We start from the raw sequence: 18,761 nt of genomic DNA on the forward strand, positions 1-18,761 counted from the left end.
ATTTGAGTACCTGCAAGGAAAGCAAACGCGACAGTGCCAATGCATACACAATGTACAATGCCCAGTTTGTAAACAGTAAGGTGGATGCGTTCATGTTTATCAATCAGAGATGAGAAGAAATTACTTGCAGTGTGAACAGAATGAGAATGAGATATGCAATAGATTACAAAGAACATGTATCTGTATGTTTGTGTGTGTGCCGTGAAAACTCTCTCTCTCTCTCTCTTGCTGAAGACCTATTCTACCCGGATCTTCACGAGTCCAGGAATGGCTTGACCTTCCCCATCCCTTCTGGATGAATCAAAGCGTAACTCTTTCGTCTTCGTTCAATTTTATTATGAAAAATAATTCCACAATACAACCATTTCCCTTTGTTTGGTATTTCACAAACATACGCAAAGGCAAGTCAATTGCCCACCTGAAGAAACCCAGGAACATATGGTACAAGTCCAGGTAGACAAGGCCACATTTATCTCAGATTTCAAGGATACAGTGTTGTCCTTGCTTCCGACACATAACCTTACACTCAGAGTAGATTGTTTTATGAATTGTTTGCTTGATGTCAGTTGGTCAGGTATATATTAGCAGACATGTCTAATGAATATTAAAAAGTCTTTACCGCTTTTATTGTCATAACAGGGATTTTTCCTGACAGTGTGTACGTATAATGCCTCATCACGAAGTGTCGTGTTCACGAGGTGTTACACCCAAGTCTCCCACTCACCTCCCCCGACCAGCGCCCCCAAGCCATACCTTATGTGTCACGGGGTTGTGTGAAATAAGACATACATGCCCGGACGATTCAGTCGATGATCTTCACCCAGGCCTCCACGTGAGCCGGTGAAATTTGTTTCATTCATTTCCCTGGTGCCTCGTCACACACTGAATGACCAGACTAACACCGTGATACTATTTACCTTATTGAGCCGGCTAGCTGTCTGTGTTGTGCAATGCAAAGATAATGTCTTCACGAAAGAATAAATAGGTCACATGTATTTTATCAAGTGCGTATTGTAAGTGGCTTTTAAACGGTTTAGTTGAAACCGATAACAAACCGAGATTACATCACTCCGAAAGTGTGACCCCTGCTTCCCCGCACCCTGTCGGCACCCCGTGCCAGACCCCCGTGTGACCCCTGCTTCCCCGCACCCTGTCGGCACCCGGTGCCAGACCCCCGTGTGACCCCTGCTTCCCCGCACCCTGTCGGCACCCGGTGCCAGACCCCCGTGTGACCCCTGCTTCCCCGCACCCTGTCGGCACCCCGTGCCAGCCCTCGCGGCTTCACACATACCATAACATTGTGCTGGCATAAAGATCACCCCCTCCCTCCGACTTCCTGTGGTACTGTTATTAACGGGATAGAGATATGCAAATGCCATTTGTTACATTTGACCACTTGCTAAATGTCGTTGTGTGTTCATAGCTTTCGGCCATGGGAACAGTGCCAATTTACACTTGTCAGAGGGGTACACAAATTAAGTGATCTAGACTACCAGTTTTCGGACTTTCATTTTTGTGGAAGCCTCGGTGGCTGAGTGGGTTAGATCGCTGACTTTGTGTGCTGGCGATTAGGTGCCTCAGTCTGGCGGTGTGAGTTCGAATCCAGGACGGAACCTAACCCAAAAGAGTACGAAAATCTGTACTTTACTAAAAAAATGTTATCCCAGATAAAACATCTGTTACATTTGTCCACTTTCTAAATGGCATGGGAGCCGTGTCAATTTACGCTTGTCAGAGGGGTACACAAAGTACGTGGTCTAGACTACCAGTTGTCGGACTTTTGACCTCTTTCTCAGTGGCTTCTGTGTTCAAAGAGAAGAGTTATAGTGACAGATTTGTAATGGGGGAGATAATGAACGTGAATCAGGAGATAGACATGCTGTGTTTTCAGTTACCAGGTTTCGAACGACATTCGATACCTGTACACTTCACTGGAAACAGGAGGTGTAAGCAGAGTTCCCAACTTCTTGAAAACTCAGCATCCCCATCTCGATCCACATCTCCAGGATGAAGTGAGGGAAGAAACGCCTTTCATAAAACGGAAGTGATGAGCGGCGTCGGTCGAGTCTAATATTTATAACAGGTTGTTCCCCTTTCATATGCTCAAACCATAATTTTTAACATACTGCTTAATATGTTTTTAAATGTGAGACTATGTAAACCTTTAGCGCAGATATCATGTAAGCATCACTTTAATGGTCCTCCCTTGGGAAAAAGAAGCGATCCTTGCATTTTTAAGTTTAAAAAATCCCAATTATTACGCCATAATGTTCTCCGGGCAACTATTTGTTCCTGCCTAAAATTGGCACACTTGTTTATAAAATTCTAGGCTCCAGAACACAATGTGTCGAAGCATGTTAAGTTAAAAATAAGTATTTGAAATTGCTCACTGCTGAGATTTGAGAGGGAAGTGCTTTCAAATTAAAGTTTCTTTCGCAATAATGCGGTCATCAACAAACAATAGATCCGATACCGCGGCCTAGGCACATGCAGGCTTCAATCAGGTCATGGTTGGCGACACGTTCCTGACGGGGTTTGCAATGTGGGACGTGTTCAGACCAGGTACCTTTGTGTATCTACAAGGAAAAATGTATGCGGCTTCCGTTCTACGTATAAGCACGACCATAAACAGTTATGATATTTGAATTGTTTGATAGGCATTACTTAGAAGTAGACACAGTTTATGTATAACAACTTCTTTAATTACTGTAAAGGCAACCTTTCGGTATAGATCCTTATACCGTTGCCAAGCAAGTCTTGCTATTATAATGTTTGTTTACTTGTCATATAGCGGGCTAGTACACAAGTCTGGCGATGTCTTTAATGGATTAAACGTCTCAGCTGATTTGTGTGTCACGATTCAAGGTACGGTGTCCATGTTGCAGTTTTATTGGTTGTTGCATTTTTTTAAAAGAGACCCGACTGTATGAGACTGTGAGCATTTGTCCACAACCAGTGTTGCAGCTTAACAAGTGAAACCTCTTAAATAATTAAATCATTTCCCAAAGAATGTTTGATCCAAATACTGATTTTGTCTGGTAATTCATGAAAACAAATGCTGCGTATTGTAACACTACTTTAAACAAATACTGCACTGTTAATTCAGTGCACTGCCTGCAGAAAGGAAGGAAAGAAGTGAAGACGTCCTCACAATGCAGACATGTATACACAGCTTTACACTGAGAACCAACAAAACCGTGCCCAAAGAACACAAATAAAAAAGAATGTTTTCGCAAGTTAAAGCAAAGCCATTTCTTGTGGGTAACAAAGCTTTCGGCGTACTCTTTGCCGTCTTTCTTGTGAGTACCTTGTGTTTCTACCTATTCGATCTTGTCACCTGCCGACTGCCATCATGAACTTGTACTCCCTGCTCTCCGCAAATGTGTAGCAACAGTCTCTTCCGTCAGGCCGGTGACACCAACTCTTGTCTTCCGTCAGGCCGGTGACACCGACTCTTGTCTTCTGTCAGGCCGATGACACCAACTCTTGTCTTCCGTCAGGCCGGTGACACCGACTCTTGTCTTCCGTCAGGCCGGTGACACCAACTCTTGTCTTCTGTCAGGCCGGTGACACCAACTCTTGTCTTCTGTCAGGCCGGTGACACCAACTCTTGTCTTCCGTCAGGCCGGTGACACCGACTCTTGTCTTCCGTCAGGCTGGTGACACCAACTCTTGTCTTCCGTCAGGCCGGTGACACCGACTCTTGTCTTCCGTCAGGCCGGTGTCACCAACTCTTGTCTTCCGTCAGGCCGGTGACACCGACTCTTGTCTTCCGTCAGGCCGGTGACACCGACTCTTGTCTTCCGTCAGGCTGGTGACACCAACTCTTGTCTTCCGTCAGGCCGGTGACACCGACTCTTGTCTTCCGTCAGGCCGGTGTCACCAACTCTTGTCTTCCGTCAGGCCGGTGACACCGACTCTTGTCTTCTGTCAGGCCGATGACACCAACTCTTGTCTTCTGTCAGGCCGATGACACCAACTCTTGTCTTCTGTCAGGCCGATGACACCGACTCTTGTCTTCTGTCAGGCCGATGACACCGACTCTTGTCTTCTGTCAGGCCGATGACACCAACTCTTGTCTTCTGTCAGGCCGATGACACCGACTCTTGTCTTCCGTCAGGCCGGTGACACCGACTCTTGTCTTCTGTCAGGCCGATGACACCGACTCTTGTCTTCTGTCAGGCCGATGACACCAACTCTTGTCTTCTGTCAGGCCGATGACACCGACTCTTGTCTTCCGTCAGGCCGATGACACCGACTCTTGTCTTCTGTCAGGCCGATGACACCAACTCTTGTCTTCTGTCAGGCCGGTGACACCAACTCTTGTCTTCCGTCAGGCCGGTGACACCAACTCTTGTCTTCTGTCATGTGGGGCACACCAACTCTTGTCTTCTGTCATGTGGGGCACACCAACTCTTGTCTTCTGTCAGGCCGGTGACACCAACTCTTGTCTTCTGTCAGGCCGGTGACACCAACTCTTGTCTTCTGTCAGGCCGGTGACACCAACTCTTGTCTTCTGTCAGGCCGGTGACACCAACTCTTGTCCTCCGTCAGGCCGGTGACACCAACTCTTGTCTTCTGTCAGGCCGGTGACACCAACTCTTGTCTTCTGTCAGGCCGGTGACACCGACTCTTGTCTTCTGTCAGGCCGGTGACACCAACTCTTGTCTTCCGTCAGGCCGGTGACACCATCTCTTGTGTTATGTCAAGATGGTGACACCAACTCTTGTCTTCTGTCAGGCCGGTGACACCAACTCTTGTCTTCTGTCAGGCCGGTGACACCGACTCTTGTCTTCTGTCATGTGGGGCACACCAACTCTTGTCTTCCATCAGGCCGGTGTCACCGACTCTTGTCTTCCGTCAGGCCGGTGACACCGACTCTTGTCTTCCGTCATGTGGGGCACACAAACTCTTGTCTTCTGTCAGGCCGGTGACACCAACACTTGTCTTCTGTCAGGCCGGTGACACCATCTCTTGTGTTATGTCAAGATGGTGACACCAACTCGTGTGTTAAGTCAGGATGGTGACACCAAATCGTGATGTAAGTCAAGATGGTGACACCAGCTCTTCTGTTAAGTCATGATGGTGACACCAGCTCTTCTGTTAAGTCAAGATGGTGACACTAACTCTTCTGTTAAGTCAAGATGGTGACACCGACACGTGTGGTAAGTCAAGATGGTGCCACCAGCTCTTCTGTTAAGTCAAGATGGTGACACCAGCTCTTCTGTTAAGTCAAGATGGTGACACCAACTTGTGTTAAGTCAAGATGGTGACACCGACTCTTGTGTTAAGTCAATATGATGACACCAACTCTTGTGGTAAGTCAAGATGGTGACACCAACTCTTGTGTTAAGTCAATATGATGACACCAACTCTTGTGTGGTTAGTCAAGATGATGACACCAACTTGTGTTAAGTCAAGATGGTGACACCCCCTTGTGTGGTTAGTCAAGATGGTGACACCGACTCTTGTGTTAAGTCAGGTCGGTGACACCAGCTCTTGTGTTAAGTCAAAATGGTGACACCAGCTCTTCTGTTAAGTCAAGATGGTGACACCAACTCTTGTGTTAAGTCAATATGATGACACCAACTCTTGTGATAAGTCAAGATGGTGACACCAACTCTTGTGTTAAGTCAATATGATGACACCAACTCTTGTGTGAAGTCAAGATGATGACACCAACTTGTGTTAAGTCAAGATGGTTACACCCCCTTGTGTGGTTAGTCAAGATGGTGACACCGACTCTTGTGTTAAGTCAGGTCGGTGACACCAGCTCTTGTGTTAAGTAGAGATGGTGACACCAGCTCTTGTGTTAAGTGAAGATGGTGACACCAGCTCTTCTGTTAATTCAAGATGGTGACACCAACTCTTGTGTTAAGTCAAGATGATGACACCACCTCGTGTGTTAAGTCAAGATGATGACACCAACTCTTGTGTTAAGTCAAGATGGTGACACCAACACGTGTGGTAAGTCAAGATCGTGACACCAGCTCTTGTGTTAAGTCAAGATGGTGACACCAGCTTTTGTGTTAAGTCAAGATGGTGACACCAGCTCTTCTGTTCAGTGAAGATGGTGACACCAACTTGTGTTAAGTCAAGATGGTGACACCACATCGTGTGGTAAGTCAAGATGGTGACACCAACTTGTGTTAAGTCAATATGATGACACCAACTCTTGTGTTAAGTCAAGATGATGACACCAACTCTTGTGTTAAGTCAAGATGGTGACACCACCTTGTGTGGTAAGTCAAGATGGTGACACCAACTTTTTTGTTAAGTCAATATGATGACACCAACTCTTGTGTTAAGTCAAGATGATGACACCAACTTGTGTGTTAAATCAAGATGGTGACACCACCTCGTGTGGTTAGTCAAGATGGTGACACCAACTCTTGTGTTAAGTCAAGATGATGACACCAACTCTTGTGTTAAGTCAAGATGGTGACACCACCTTGTGTGGTAAGTCAAGATGGTGACACCAACTTTTTTGTTAAGTCAATATGATGACACCAACTCTTGTGTTAAGTCAAGATGGTGACACCAACTTGTGTGTTAAGTCAAGATGGTGACACCACCTCGTGTGGTTAGTCAAGATGGTGACACCAACTCTTGTGTTAAGTCAAGATGATGACACCAACTCTTGTGTGGTAAGTCAAGATGGTGACACCACCTTGTGTTGTAAGTCAAGATGGTGACACCAACTTTTTTGTTAAGTCAATATGATGACACCAACTCTTGTGTTAAGTCAAGATGGTGACACCAACACGTGTATTAAGTCAAGATGGTGACACCAGCTCTTCTGTTAAGTCAAGATGGTGACACTATATCGTGTGTTAAGTCAAGATGGTGACGCCACTTCGTGTGGTAAGTCAAGATGGTGACACCAACTCTTGTGTTAAGTCAAGATGGTGACACCAACTCTTGTGTTAAGTCAAGATGGTGACACCAACTCAAGTGTACAGTCAGGTCGGTGACACCAGCTCTTGTGTTAAGTCAATATGGTGACACCAGCTCTTGTGTTAAGTCAAGATGATGACACCAGCTCTTGTGTTAAGTCAAGATGGTGACACCAGCTCTTGTGTTAAGTCAAGATGATGACACCAGCTCTTGTGTTAAGTCAAGATGGTGACACCAGCTCTTGTGTTAAGTCAAGATGGTGACACCAGCTCTTGTGTTAAGTCAAGATGGTGACACCAGCTCTTCTGCTGTTAAGTCAAGATGATGACACCAACTCGTGTGGTATTTCAGGTCGGTGACACCAACTCTTGTGTTAAGTCAAGATGGTGACACCAGCTCTTGTGTTAAGTCAAGATGATGACACCAGCTCTTGTGTTAAGTCAAGATGGTGACACCAGCTCTTCTGTTAATTCAAGATGGTGACACCATTTCTTGTGTTAAGTCAAGATGATGACACCAACTCTTGTGGTAAGTCAAAATGGTGACACCAACTCTTGTGTGAAGTCAAGATGATCACACCAACTCGTGTGTTAAGTCAAGTTTGTTGTTGGAAACTTAAACTAAACTTGTTAACAGAGAAAAGGAAGTTGATTCATTGAAATGAATAGAATTAAAAAAAATAGTCATTATATGTGTCTTCTTGAAGGACGTGACACCTGTTATTTATTTGTCGGGCATGCTTATTTCATATTTCCTAATGCTGGCTTACGTTTTAAGTTTGACCATTTGTTTGTCGATAAACACACTAATATGGCTTTTGTTTGCAGATTCGCGGTCAAGTAAAGCATGTGACTCGGCTACGTGATTGATTTCTTAATGTGATATTTACAACATAATGAGGGTCTACGGAGGAGGTAGATTACACGAAAGGAAAAGAGACACTCCATCATAAAGCTAAAGTGTTAATCAACTATGCACACAATAAACATACCCGTTTTCTGGTGATCAGATCTTCCTTCCCATCATACACTTCATGACATCCAAAAGTAGATGTGCAAATACTACATAAGACAGAATACGTGTATATACAATATATATCGCGTCATTGGGAAGTTTCCACGACCCCATCATGGATAACATCTTGTTTTTTGTTTGCCGTGACGTTGCAGAGCTACTTCCTGCTCCTTGATTAGGGGACTACTGAGTACGTGTGCTACGTTAAATTGTTATCTTTTTTATCATCTGTAAATCTCTCTCTCCCTCTTTCTCTCTCTTCCCCCTTCTCTCTCTCTCTCTCTCTCTCTCTCTCTCTCTCTCTCTCTCTCTCTCTCTGTGTGCGTCGTCAACAATGTAATGAAGGACTGAGATCTATTGGCATGCTTCAAATTGGTAGAACTCGGGACAGATCAGAACCTAGATGCTGGAGAGGCGGGAACGTCTCTAGAGACGTCTCTGGAGACGTCCTCACGAACGTCATGCGAACATCAACGTAAGACACGATGAAACATGTCGTTGTGGTTCTGTAAAGATTGTGGACGGGATTACTAGGACTGCCAGAACGCCACTGCATATTTGCCATGGAAGGGTCACTGGACAGTACAACCGAGACAACGTACTGACGCCAATAGTTTTGCCGTATGTACCGTGCATGTATCACAACTGATTACCCCAGCAACCACACATCACGAGAATGCAATTTTCAGGCAAGTGCCATGTTCATACCCCTAAGGGAGTTGCTTTAAGGGATCATAATTTTTCTTCAATTGCGCACAAACCAATTCCTGAATACGTACAATAACATCTTTAAATTTCACATCTAACGTCATCTGAAAGACATTCTGAAAGGACATGCGCTTTGATTCTCCTGCGTAAAATGAAAACAACATCTTTCCGCTGGTTCCAGACCTTCACAGCTCCCTGTTCCTGTTCTAATCGGCGTTATATGCCACTTCAGAACACTGGCAGCACTGTACCATGTGATGCGGAATCGGCCTTGACACAAATGAATCTATCTATACTTGTCTCCTTCAAAGGCCTGTATGGGCGTCCTGTATTTCTGCCGGTTCCACGTTCACAACATAACGAGGAAGCATAGGGAAGGTGTGGTTTCGAATCCAGGACGTCAGCTCAAAAAGGTATGAGAATCTGTACTTTACTCAGAAAGTGTTATCCTAAGTATATCATTTGTAACGGTAGAGAAGCCAATATATGCACTTTGAAAACAGAGTAATGTGGGTGGATGTGATGACAAAGAGCTGCGAAGCGCTGTAAGGAGCTGAGCAACGTCCACCACAGGCCGAACCCGTGGTGATGACCATGTGAACGTGTCTTCTGGTTGTCAAGGACAACTGCGATGAAAAACAAGTACAGATTTTACCTTAAGTGCATGTGAATTTCGCATTTCGCCTCATCAGCTATTTTCAGCTTTTCAAAGCAAGTTACCTAATAATATTGTTTGCTAAAGTTCGAAGTGTTGTTTTATGATACACATTTTCCGCTGATCGTGTGCAGCTACGCTCTACCAACGTGACATCTGGTTTGACCTTGAACAACTTAACATATTTGTTATACTCTTATTTAAGAATAATATGCTGACAAAAGGATTACATGTTGTTTAACGATGCAGTATCCAGGCGTTTGCCGCGAGATGTATGTCCAGGTTACCCGTCTACAAACAGACATGTCACGATCGTCGCTTTGTGATGTCCGTGAACTTTTGATCTATGATTTCAACTTTTGGAACAACAATAAAACAATTTATATGAACTCAATTACAATGGTTAATGAGTCATGCAATATTTATGTTTATCTATTAAGGTTCATACTCGAGTGAACTCGCGAAAAGTGAATGAGAATTCGTATGATTTATAATCACTATTTTATACTTCGAAGGACGTGTGTAACAACTAGACAATATACATTATAATCACTATTTCATACCTCGAAGGATGTGTACACAACTAGACAATATACATTATAATCACTATGATATACCTCGAAGGATGTGTACACAACTACACAATATACATTATAATCACTATTTTATACCTCGAAGGATGTGTACACAACTATACAATATACATTATAATCACTATTTTATACCTCGAAGGATGTGTACACAACTATACAATATACATTATAATCACTATTTTATACCTCGAAGGATGTGTACACAACTACACAATATACATTATAATCACTATGATATACCTCGAAGGATGTGTACACAACTACACAATATACATTATAAACACTATGATATACCTCGAAGGATGTGTACACAACTACACAATATACATTATAATCTCTATGATATACCTCGAAGGATGTGTACACAACTACACAATATACATTATAATCACTATTTTATACCTCGAAGGGTGTGTACACAACTACACAATATACATTATAATCACTATTTTATACCTTGAAGGATGTGTACACAACTATACAATATACATTATAATCACTATCATATACCTTGAAGGATGTGTACACAACTATACAATATACATTATAATCACTATTTTATACCTCGAAGGATGTGTACACAACTACACAATATACATTATAATCACTATTTTAGACCTCGAAGGGTGTGTACACAACTATACAATATACATTATAATCACTATTTTATACCTTGAAGGATGTGTACACAACTATCCAATATACATCCACCAGCTGCTCAGGGGAATAAAAAAGTTCCTCAACAGACCGGCGCATGTATGGTCAAATTGCTCTTCTGTAACATATTTTGTAGTTTGGTTCGTGTAAATTTCACATATATAAATTGCATATTACACTTGGAAATATATTGTAGCATGTCGTATAAAAATTCTTATTGATAACTGATAAACTCATTGCTTAAAAACATGTCATAGTATTATGATGTCATAATAGAACGGAAAACTTTGTGTTCACTTACCACAACAACAATACACGAGGTTCTTGCCACACAATTCTTTTCCTAGTATGAACAATGACGATTGGAGTAAAATATGATGGGGATTTTGTTTTCTCATGTTTTTTAAGGAATCATTTTCAAAGCAAGAAATAGACAATAGTTATACAACATACAATAAGTATACATTCACAACGACACGTTTGCTATAAGACGTCATGTAATGGTTGAATGAAAATGTTTTCATTGCAGTTTATTTCTTCATATATCCCTGTTGCTCAACCCCATCATGTGGCTCGACCTGGGCTAACCCAATGTGCACCCAGGGTGCTCTGCTCCAGCAAGCGAGAAACAGAAACTGTTTTTGAACAATATTCTATTTTCAATAAATATTGAAAGGAGGATTGCGTAACATGCCCAACACTCTGAAAACAAGATATCCAAATTGACAATTAGCAACACAGTGGGTGATAATTCAACATCATAGGCATGTTGATGTCTTCTTGCCTTTTAAAGGCTAACAAGGCGTTTTGACAGTGTATAAACAATCCTAAACAGATTATACTATTGTAATGTTTAACTGCTGTATGTTTCGTTTCCAAACAATAGAGTTTTAAGATCGATCAACACAGAATAATGTACTCGCAACTCGGGATAAATCGCAAAGATTCGGGACTAGCATCATTCATTCACTCGAGAACTCGTCTATCACTTCCTCTTCCATTGTGGAAAACATACAATAACAACCCCAATAGCTGCATATAATTTTATAAGACAGCTACCCGATAAAGAACAATGACGAACGAAGCGTGTTTTTTTCACGATAAACCATAGTTCTTTCATGACTTCATTTCTGGAGATTCGAATATGCGCTCACAATTTGATGACGTGATATATTTGACGACGTTGGTGTCTCGTGAGTTGTTCACTATAGATGTAGCTTGGCTACGGAGATATACAACAGTGGCCGAACGATTGCATCCAAAAGTGGGAGAGATATGACAATCGGTATTAGAAGAAAGGTACTTACAATGGACGTGAGGATTGTGAAAATATGCCAGAAATACCAAACTTAATCCACCTGATCGTAGAATGGACTTTCCGAGTCGGATTTTATTCAGGTAAATATTTTAAAGCATGCACATTTTGTTAAAATCCTTAAAGAGGCTGTACATAATGTTGATATCTCATATACGAAGTAAACGACTCGTCCCTCATGGTTTATTCTCCCTGCAGTGTTTATTGTACGATAAACAACCCCCACTCGTCATTTATTTCTTAAATACTGCTGTTGTACCCAATAACATATATATATGTCTGCGTCATGCGAAAATCTCCCACTTCCCTCGAGAAGTGGACATCAGGCCTGCCACTAGTCACTGTCGCCGGACCCCACAGCCAAGCGTGTGTTTTGATTGCCGAGGTGTGAGATTCCTTGTTTGGTAACACTGCACCAACATTATGCAACGGCGTCCGGCGCGAGCACGTTGTGACAACAGCGTCCAGCTTGTGCTCACGGCGACCTCCACTGGACCAACCAACTGACCTGCAACTAGCCAGCCAATCTGTCAACAGAACAGTATACACAGGAAGGGCACAGCTTTAATATCATGTATTTAATGGCAAATTTAAACAGCCCTGGAGGGGGTATGTGCAGCTCTTCGCCCCTATATGCTGGTCGATGGTGGTGTGGTGGCATCTCACTGAGAGTAGACAAACGGTTGGTCTCCTTAACATCACATGCACCGGGCCAACCAGGCAGGGCTGCTGATGCAGGTTTTAGCGTCTATGTTCAAGGTCAAACCTGCTTTCACGTGGGTTCTGTACACAAAAACCAGTTGCTGGTTTGTGAGAAGATATTCATGATGCCAGACAATCATACTATATTTAAAACCAAAATAGGTTGACAATGTATATATGGACATATGAGACCGCCTCATCTGTTCTATAAATTGATTTATGCATAAAGGGGGGCATGGGTGGCCAAGTCGTGTTAGGCGCCGCAAATAGCTGTGCAGAGTTGCGTCCCTTGGGCACGCCAGAAATCTATGATTGTGGGATCGAATCCCGGTTCTCCCCGATTATGTTTCTAGGTTTGTCAACACCATACCCGTGCTCGTGGGTTTCACCGAAGTGGTAAACGTCTAAGTCCTGCATCACTTCGGGCTTTCCTCCCATATTAAGCTGACACGCCGTGATATAACTGGAATATTGTTAAAATCGGCGTTAAACACAAACTCACTCACTATGCCTCAAGATTCTGGGTGACAGTAAAATACTCTCTAAAGTGTGTGTGCATGAACCAAGTCAGTGACCCTGACCACCCGATCCCGATAGTCGCCTCTTACGACAAGCATAGTCGCCTTTTACGACAAGCATGGGTTGCAGAAAACCTACTCTACCCCGTATCTTCACAGGTCTGTAAGATCTGTAAGCAGACCTGGCAGAATACCATCATCCACAACTGTGTGGGAATGAAATACAGTGACATGTTTGAAAGTGACGTCGTTTGTGAATAATCATTGTAAATAGCTTACAAAAAAGGGAATGGGGTCTTGGCTCGAAATGTCCTGCTTATGGTCCTTGTCGCAGCTGAGTGAGGGTAGATAGTGGGGGAGTTGAACGTATGTTTCTGTGTGTGGGAGTTGAACGTATGTTTCTGTGTGGGGGAGTTGAACGTATGTTTCTGTGTGTGGGACTTGAACGTATGTTTCTGTGTGGGGGAGTTGAACGTATGTTTCTGTGTGGGGGAGTTGAACGTATGTTTCTGTGTGGGGGAGTTGAACGTATGTTTCTGTGTGGTGGAGTTGAACGTATGTTTCTGTGTGGGGGACTTGAACGTATGTTTCTGTGTGGGACGTGAACGTATGTTTCTGTGTGTGGGACTTGAACGTATGTTTCTGTGTGGGGGAGTTGAACGTATGTTTCTGTGTGGGGGAGTTGAACGTATGTTTCTGTGTGGGGGAGTTGAACGTATGTTTCTGTGTGGGGGAGTTGAACGTATGTTTCTGTGTGGGGGACTTGAACGTATGTTTCTGTGTGGGGGAGTTGAACGTATGTTTCTGTGTGTGGGACTTGAACGTATGTTTCTGTGTGGTGTAGTTGAACGTATGTTTCTGTGTGTGGGACTTGAACGTATGTTTCTGTGTGTGGGACTTGAACGTATGTTTCTGTGTGTGGGAGTTGAACGTATGTTTCTGTGTGGTGTAGTTGAACGTATGTTTCTGTGTGGGGTACTTGAACGTATGTTTCTGTGTGTGGGACTTGAACGTATGTTTCTGTGTGTGGGAGTTGAACGTATGTTTCTGTGTGGGGTACTTGAACGTATGTTTCTGTGTGGGGTACTTGAACGTATGTTTCTGTGTGGGACTTGAACGTATGTTTCTGTGTGGGGTACTTGAACGTATGTTTCTGTGTGGGGGACTTGAACGTATGTTTCTGTGTGTGGGACTTGAACGTATGTTTCTGTGTGTGGGACGTGAACGTATGTTTCTGTGTGGGGTACTTGAACGTATGTTTCTGTGTGGGGGACTTGAACGTATGTTTCTGTGTGTGGGACTTGAACGTATGTTTCTGTGTGTGGGACGTGAACGTATGTTTCTGTGTGGGGTACTTGAACGTATGTTTCTGTGTGTGGGACTTGAACGTATGTTTCTGTGTGTGGGACTTGAACGTATGTTTCTGTGTGTGGGACTTGAACGTATGTTTCTGTGTGGGGTACTTGAACGTATGTTTCTGTGTGGGGGACTTGAACGTATGTTTCTGTGTGTGGGACTTGAACGTATGTTTCTGTGTGTGGGACGTGAACGTATGTTTCTGTGTGTGGGACTTGAACGTATGTTTCTGTGTGGGGTACTTGAACGTATGTTTCTGTGTGGGGGAGTTGAACGTATGTTTCTGTGTGTGGGACTTGAACGTATGTTTCTGTGTGTAGGACTTGAACGTATGTTTCTGTGTGGGGGAGTTGAACGTATGTTTCTGAGTGTGGGACTTGAACGTATGTTTCTGTGTGGGGGAGTTGAACGTATGTTTCTGTGTGTGGGACTTGAACGTATGTTTCTGTGTGGGGGAGTTGAACGTATGTTTCTGTGTGGGGGACTTGAACGTATGTTTCTGTGTGTAGGACTTGAACGTATGTTTCTGTGTGTGGGACTTGAACGTATGTTTCTGTGTGGTGTAGTTGAACGTATGTTTCTGTGTGGGGTACTTGAACGTATGTTTCTGTGTGGGACTTGAACGTATGTTTCTGTGTGGGGTACTTGAACGTATGTTTCTGTGTGGGGGACTTGAACGTATGTTTCTGTGTGGGGGAGTTGAACGTATGTTTCTGTGTGTGGGACTTGAACGTATGTTTCTGTGTGTAGGACTTGAACGTATGTTTCTGTGTGTGGGAGTTGAACGTATGTTTCTGAGTGTGGGACTTGAACGTATGTTTCTGTGTGGGGGAGTTGAACGTATGTTTCTGTGTGTGGGACTTGAACGTATGTTTCTGTGTGGGGGAGTTGAACGTATGTTTCTGTGTGGGGGACTTGAACGTATGTTTCTGTGTGTAGGACTTGAACGTATGTTTCTGTGTGTGGGACTTGAACGTATGTTTCTGTGTGTGGGACGTGAACGTATGTTTCTGTGTGTGGGACTTGAACGTTTGTTTCTGTGTGGGGTACTTGAACGTATGTTTCTGTGTGGGGGGACTTGAACGTATGTTTCTGTGTGTGGGACTTGAACGTATGTTTCTGTGTGTAGGACTTGAACGTATGTTTCTGTGTGGGGGAGTTGAACGTATGTTTCTGAGTGTGGGACTTGAACGTATGTTTCTGTGTGGGGGAGTTGAACGTATGTTTCTGTGTGTGGGACTTGAACGTATGTTTCTGTGTGTGGGAGTTGAACGTATGTTTCTGTGTGTGGGACTTGAACGTATGTTTCTGTGTGTAGGACTTGAACGTATGTTTCTGTGTGTGGGACTTGAACGTATGTTTCTGTGTGGGGTACTTGAACGTATGTTTCTGTGTGTGGGACTTGAACGTATGTTTCTGTGTGTGGGACTTGAACGTATGTTTCTGTGTGTGGGACGTGAACGTATGTTTCTGTGTGGGGGACTTGAACGTATGTTTCTGTGTGGGGTACTTGAACGTATGTTTCTGTGTGGGGGAGTTGAACGTATGTTTCTGTGTGTGGGACTTGAACGTATGTTTCTGTGTGTAGGACTTGAACGTATGTTTCTGTGTGGGGGAGTTGAACGTATGTTTCTGAGTGTGGGACTTGAACGTATGTTTCTGTGTGGGGGAGTTGAACGTATGTTTCTGTGTGTGGGACTTGAACGTATGTTTCTGTGTGGTGTAGTTGAACGTATGTTTCTGTGTGGGGTACTTGAACGTATGTTTCTGTGTGGGACTTGAACGTATGTTTCTGTGTGGGGTACTTGAACGTATGTTTCTGTGTGGGGGACTTGAACGTATGTTTCTGTGTGGGGGAGTTGAACGTATGTTTCTGTGTGTGGGACTTGAACGTATGTTTCTGTGTGTAGGACTTGAACGTATGTTTCTGTGTGGGGGAGTTGAACGTATGTTTCTGAGTGTGGGACTTGAACGTATGTTTCTGTGTGGGGGAGTTGAACGTATGTTTCTGTGTGTGGGACTTGAACGTATGTTTCTGTGTGGGGGAGTTGAACGTATGTTTCTGTGTGGGGGACTTGAACGTATGTTTCTGTGTGTAGGACTTGAACGTATGTTTCTGTGTGTGGGACTTGAACGTATGTTTCTGTGTGTGGGACGTGAACGTATGTTTCTGTGTGTGGGACTTGAACGTTTGTTTCTGTGTGGGGTACTTGAACGTATGTTTCTGTGTGGGGGAGTTGAACGTATGTTTCTGTGTGTGGGACTTGAACGTATGTTTCTGTGTGTAGGACTTGAACGTATGTTTCTGTGTGGGGGAGTTGAACGTATGTTTCTGAGTGTGGGACTTGAACGTATGTTTCTGTGTGGGGGAGTTGAACGTATGTTTCTGTGTGTGGGAGTTGAACGTATGTTTCTGTGTGGGGGACTTGAACGTATGTTTCTGTGTGGGGGAGTTGAACGTATGTTTCTGTGTGTGGGACTTGAACGTATGTTTCTGTGTGTAGGACTTGAACGTATGTTTCTGTGTGGGGGAGTTGAACGTATGTTTCTGAGTGTGGGACTTGAACGTATGTTTCTGTGTGGGGGAGTTGAACGTATGTTTCTGTGTGTGGGACTTGAACGTATGTTTCTGTGTGGGGGAGTTGAACGTATGTTTCTGTGTGGGGGACTTGAACGTATGTTTCTGTGTGTAGGACTTGAACGTATGTTTCTGTGTGTGGGACTTGAACGTATGTTTCTGTGTGGGGTACTTGAACGTATGTTTCTGTGTGTGGGACTTGAACGTATGTTTCTGTGTGTGGGACTTGAACGTATGTTTCTGTGTGGGGTACTTGAACGTATGTTTCTGTGTGGGGTACTTGAACGTATGCTTCTGTGTGTGGGACTTGAACGAATGTTTCTGTGTGTGGGACTTGAACGTATGTTTCTGTGTGGGGTACTTGAACGTATGTTTCTGTGTGGGAGAGTTGAACGTATGTTTCTGTGTGTGGGACTTGAACGTATGTTTCTGTGTGTGGGGTACTTGAACGTATGTTTCTGTGTGGGGGACGTGAACGTATGTTTCTGTCTGGGGGACTTGAACGTATGTTTCTGTGTGGGGGACTTGAACGTATGTTTCTGTGTGTGGGACTTGAACGTATGTTTCTGTGTGTGGGACGTGAACGTATGTTTCTGTGTGTGGGACTTGAACGTTTGTTTCTGTGTGGGGTACTTGAACGTATGTTTCTGTGTGGGGGAGTTGAACGTATGTTTCTGTGTGTGGGACTTGAACGTATGTTTCTGTGTGTAGGACTTGAACGTATGTTTCTGTGTGGGGGAGTTGAACGTATGTTTCTGAGTGTGGGACTTGAACGTATGTTTCTGTGTGGGGGAGTTGAACGTATGTTTCTGTGTGTGGGACTTGAACGTATGTTTCTGTGTGTAGGACTTGAACGTATGTTTCTGTGTGGGAGAGTTGAACGTATGTTTCTGTGTGTGGGGTACTTGAACGTATGTTTCTGTGTGGGGGACGTGAACGTATGTTTCTGTGTGGGGGACTTGAACGTATGTTTCTGTGTGGGGGACGTGAACGTATGTTTCTGTGTGGGGGACTTGAACGTATGTTTCTGTGTGGGGGACTTGAACGTATGTTTCTGTGTGGGGGACTTGAACGTATGTTTCTGTGTGTGGGAGTTGAACGTATGTTTCTGTGTGGGGGACTTGAACGTATGTTTCTGTGTGGGAGAGTTGAACGTATGTTTCTGTGTGTGGGACTTGAACGTATGTTTCTGTGTGTGGGACTTGAACGTATGTTTCTGTGTGGGGTACTTGAACGTATGTTTCTGTGTGGGGTACTTGAACGTATGTTTCTGTGTGGGGGACTTGAACGTATGTTTCTGTGTGTGGGACTTGAACGTATGTTTCTGTGTGTGGGACGTGAACGTATGTTTCTGTGTGTGGGACTTGAACGTTTGTTTCTGTGTGGGGTACTTGAACGTATGTTTCTGTGTGGGGGAGTTGAACGTATGTTTCTGTGTGTGGGACTTGAACGTATGTTTCTGTGTGTAGGACTTGAACGTATGTTTCTGTGTGGGGGAGTTGAACGTATGTTTCTGAGTGTGGGACTTGAACGTATGTTTCTGTGTGGGGGAGTTGAACGTATGTTTCTGTGTGTGGGACTTGAACGTATGTTTCTGTGTGGGGTACTTGAACGTATGTTTCTGTGTGGGAGAGTTGAACGTATGTTTCTGTGTGTGGGGTACTTGAACGTATGTTTCTGTGTGGGGGACGTGAACGTATGTTTCTGTGTGGGGGACTTGAACGTATGTTTCTGTGTGGGGGACTTGAACGTATGTTTCTGTGTGGGG

At 43.8% G+C, this 18,761-nt stretch overlaps 1 protein-coding gene across 1 annotated transcript in view; it reads right to left on the reverse strand.

Moving 5' to 3' along the window:
* Positions 1 to 1,060: 1,060 nt before the first annotated feature.
* LOC139478113 (GATA zinc finger domain-containing protein 14-like) overlaps positions 1,061 to 18,761 on the reverse strand; it is a 32,082-nt gene continuing 14,381 nt past the window's right edge. Inside the window, exon 3 of the mRNA XM_071260432.1 lies at positions 1,061 to 1,279. Coding sequence (XP_071116533.1) covers positions 1,061 to 1,279 — 219 coding nt within the window. The remainder of the gene's footprint in view (positions 1,280 to 18,761) is intronic.

Source organism: Haliotis cracherodii, unplaced genomic scaffold (assembly GCF_022045235.1).
Source record: "Haliotis cracherodii isolate W230 unplaced genomic scaffold, xgHalCrac1.p SCAF_1, whole genome shotgun sequence".
Taxonomy (NCBI): Eukaryota; Metazoa; Mollusca; class Gastropoda; order Lepetellida; family Haliotidae; genus Haliotis; species Haliotis cracherodii.